Consider the following 3,773-nt stretch of genomic DNA (forward strand, 5'->3'; position numbering starts at 1 on the left):
CTAGTGTAGTCTTGATTGAAAATTGTAAGGAGATTCCTTGCAGCATCAAAGGATGGAAATACAGTAGCAGGGGAGAATTAGACCAGTAGAATACAAAACTTTCATTCTTGTCAGTAACAGAGAGTGAAGATTCATTAGCAATAGGTTTATCAATGTTGTACACAACTTTAATCCAAAGAGATGGGAAGTTGTTGGTAGGGTAATAAGCTCTTATTAAACTCTGTAAATTCTCAGGATTGTTGAGGATAACATTCTCCAAATCAAGAAGATTACTAATGCAAACTCTGGATCCTGTTACCAAAGCGCCCGACAATGCTGACATAAAGGTAACAATGAAAAGAAGAGCCATCACAATAAACAATATGAGTAGCACCTTATCCTCTGTCTTTTGTGATGCAACATGATGTAAGTGTCAAAAATCACACGTCATGCATAGTAATAAAAAATTTTCGACGTTTAAAATAATCTTTTGGCACAATTAACAGTTAGATACTAAGAAACAATAATATAAATTGATATTAATTGTCATTCTTTTCCATTATTGTTACCATTTTCCTCGTTATTTCGTTTTCTTACTAATGCATTGTTAATGACGCCCTAGAGACTGGCTTCTCATCCTCAAGATAGTTTTAATTCACTCCTATTGATATTGGGAGATTAGATTAAGCATTTCTACTTTGCCAATCCTCTAAAACTTTCCTTCTGTTGGTTTTTCTTGCATGGCTGCTGCTTTCCTAAGTAGAAAAACCATTGTTAAAAATAGAAACTGAAGTATACAGTAAGCACTCTTGGACTAGATGTCATGACAATGTTTTATTTTTAACACTTGGGATGTTAATCTTATACTCTGTTATTTACAGTGAAAAATTTAGTCATAAAACCTCATTATTATAGAGAGACATTTAACTCACACACTGGACATGTACATGTAATTCGTAAAAAAGCAGGAAAATACTCTATTAGCTACATCTGCATGTTATAGACAAATTTAAAAATTATATGGTTCAGATCTGATAAAGATTAATAGTTAAAAGTCACCATATAACTATACTGTACAGTATTCATATACCATATAATAGGAAATTTTGAAGGGAATTAAATTTAGCGAATTTGGCATTTTGATAGCCATTCGGCAAAATTAAAATCCGTCATTTTGAGTAATAATGTGCATGCTTAATGGTACATGGCCACTAATTCGTTAAATTAAAATCCACCAATCACCAAAATTTAACAATTTGCCAAATTTGACTCCCACCAAAAATTTCCTCCTATACATACACTCACCATACTCTATATATAATTGAAATGTAATGTAAATATCTAATTATGCATACAGCACATTAATAACTATCACGGATACTGTCAAACACTGATACTGTCCCCCCTTTCACCTACTAATTTTAATTATGTGTTCCACTGTTTGGTATTAAAGAAACATTCATCAGTAGAAATGCTACATAAAGAAACAAGAAACAGAGAGAATAGAATAACATTTAATTTTCACTTACAGTCGAAGACTCGAAGTTAACTAATAATTACCTCAATCATTACTGTGTGGCCATATATGGTATATGATGAAACAAGTCAAACAACGGATTCCGTATATTAAAACCACGTGACCACACATGGCACAAATGGCTGGTCTTCTGTAGGCTAAAGGGAATTTGAGTTTTTGTGTTACTGAAGCTGAGCCTGGGTTTCAAATACTCTTTAGTGGACCATTATGATGAACCAGAACGTGATTAACCTATTCAATGGCAACTTTACTTTCTCTGAATCTTTTGTTTGAAGAGTAAAATTAGCCCTGCCCTGGTATAGCTGATCCCCAATCAGCAACTTGTATAGTTGTTTGAAGTTTCTGTTGCACTGGGATTGAAGAAAGGCATTGTAACCACTGTGCATGCACAGTCAGAGTTTATTTATGGAGCAATGATATGCGTTATGTACTTAATCTTAATAAGAACATTGATCAAAATCTACAAGTATTTTAACCTGTAGATCTATAGTCATTCTCCTTTCAATTGATAAATCTTATTACTTAATATTTACTATCCAATAGGAAAAAAGTATTTTGTAAACAAATCAAACATTGAAAAATTACAATTAGATGAATGTTAATAAGCTGTTTGCTACATCTAAGACATATAAAAGTTCAAAGTCACACTTGGCTCCATTTGCTTGCTGATTGCCAAATTATGGTCAGTGTGTTGTACTACTATATCCTCTTTGCTTCTGTTCTTGGCTTTAATAAACAGCTTGTTTGTTTCCTGCTCTTTTGCATTCACTTTATTAATGGTAGCACGATAATGCTTATATTCCATGGCAACCCATTTAAAAACAAAACCTGCTATGAAAATGGGAAATACTTGGCTTAGTATGTTCACTACATCATAGTTCTGAAGAGATACAAAAAGCACAGTGTTAGCATAAGAAATGGTGAATTGGACACACAATGTTACAAACAGTATTGTAAGAAGAATCATATAAGCCAAGCTAAACAAATTGATTTCACCAGTCTCATATTTTTCAATGATATACGCAACAATAAAGAAAAATATGATGATTGTCACCATGATTAAGATCACTTTGCTCATCACTTCTGTTGGGTTTACTAACATACCAATTATAATCCCAGATATATGAAAACTGTAAAGAGTGCTTGAGAGGGTCAAAATGGTTAAAAAAACAAGCTGAACAAAGAACTGAATACATCTCTTCTTTTCAATACAGCAGATCAGTTTAGGAAGGGCGATCATTTTATTTTTACGATAATACTTGATGGTCAGAAACATTGAAAATGCAGCATTGATTGTAATTAAGAAGATTAGGACGCATAAAAGTGAGATAGATAGTGGAATGGCATCTTTATACAACTGTGCATACTGTAAGAAATTAGCAAAGTCCAGTGCTAGTATTATGATACTGCACATACCATCAACTATGACAGCTGCCCAAAAAATACTTTTAAAGTGAAGGCGCTGAGATTTGCATTGGTAATCAAAATCAAGTGTTATAGTCCTTTGAATAGAATCATATTTCTTCCAGAAAAAACCAAAGGTAGCCAATTGAGAAAAAATTACAAACCATATTACAGAAAGCCCTATCAGATTGAATAGGTTAAATTGTCCACGTATAGTTAAAATTTTCAAAGTGCCAGCATCTTCTTCAAATGTACAGTAGCCTTCAAGAGCAATTTTGATACTTCTCTCTGATGCATAAGACCTCAACTATATAAATATCAAAAATGACAATCATAGTAGCATATGACTGAACAATGGCATAACATAAACATGCAAATTAACTTGTGTAAGCATAGATCTAGATCTACATGTAAGTAATACTGCATGAACAAACCCATATTGTGATATCATTCAAAAGTTCAATTTTTCCTTGCCTATTGAAACCAGCACAAAATGAAGGAATATCAATTTGTGCTTCATGGCTAGTGTAGTCTTGATTGAAAAATTGTAAGGAGATTCCTTGCAGCATCAAAGGATGGAAATACAGTAGCAGGGGAGAATTAGACCAGTAGAATACAAAACTTTCATTCTTGTCAGTAACAGAGAGTGAAGATTCATTAGCAATAGGTTTATCAATGTTGTACACAACTTTAATCCAAAGAGATGGGAAGTTGTTGGTAGGGTAATAAGCTCTTATTAAACTCTGTAAATTCTCAGGATTGTTGAGGATAACATTCTCCAAATCAAGAAGATTACTAAATGCAACTCTGGATCCTGTTACCAAAGCGCCCGACAATGCTGACATAAAGGTAA

The 3,773-nt window shown here is 33.1% G+C and overlaps 1 protein-coding gene across 1 annotated transcript; it reads right to left on the reverse strand.

Moving 5' to 3' along the window:
* Nucleotides 1-2,038: 2,038 nt before the first annotated feature.
* LOC109590775 (uncharacterized) lies at nucleotides 2,039-3,765 on the reverse strand. The gene is made up of 2 exons (XM_020006645.1): nucleotides 3,355-3,765; nucleotides 2,039-3,227 (listed from the first exon to the last, which is right to left on the reverse strand). Exons 1-2 carry the CDS (start codon nucleotides 3,763-3,765, stop codon nucleotides 2,136-2,138), a joined length of 1,503 nt encoding a protein of 500 aa, XP_019862204.1. The 3' UTR covers nucleotides 2,039-2,135.
* Between the last annotated feature and the right edge of the window lie 8 nt (nucleotides 3,766-3,773).

The sequence above is a fragment of the Amphimedon queenslandica genome, unplaced genomic scaffold (genome assembly GCF_000090795.2).
Source record: "Amphimedon queenslandica unplaced genomic scaffold, v1.1 AMPQUscaffold_9495_Cont18454, whole genome shotgun sequence".
Classification (NCBI taxonomy): domain Eukaryota; kingdom Metazoa; phylum Porifera; class Demospongiae; order Haplosclerida; family Niphatidae; genus Amphimedon; species Amphimedon queenslandica.

Coding starts and splice junctions, on each gene's coding strand:
- LOC109590775 (XM_020006645.1), bottom strand. CDS start 3,765: ATGTCAGCATTGTCGGGCGCTTTGGTAACAGGATCCAGAGTTGCATTT. Junction 3,228..3,354: donor TGAATGATATCACAATATGG/GTTTGTTCATGC, acceptor ATATTTATATAG/TTGAGGTCTTATGCATCAGA.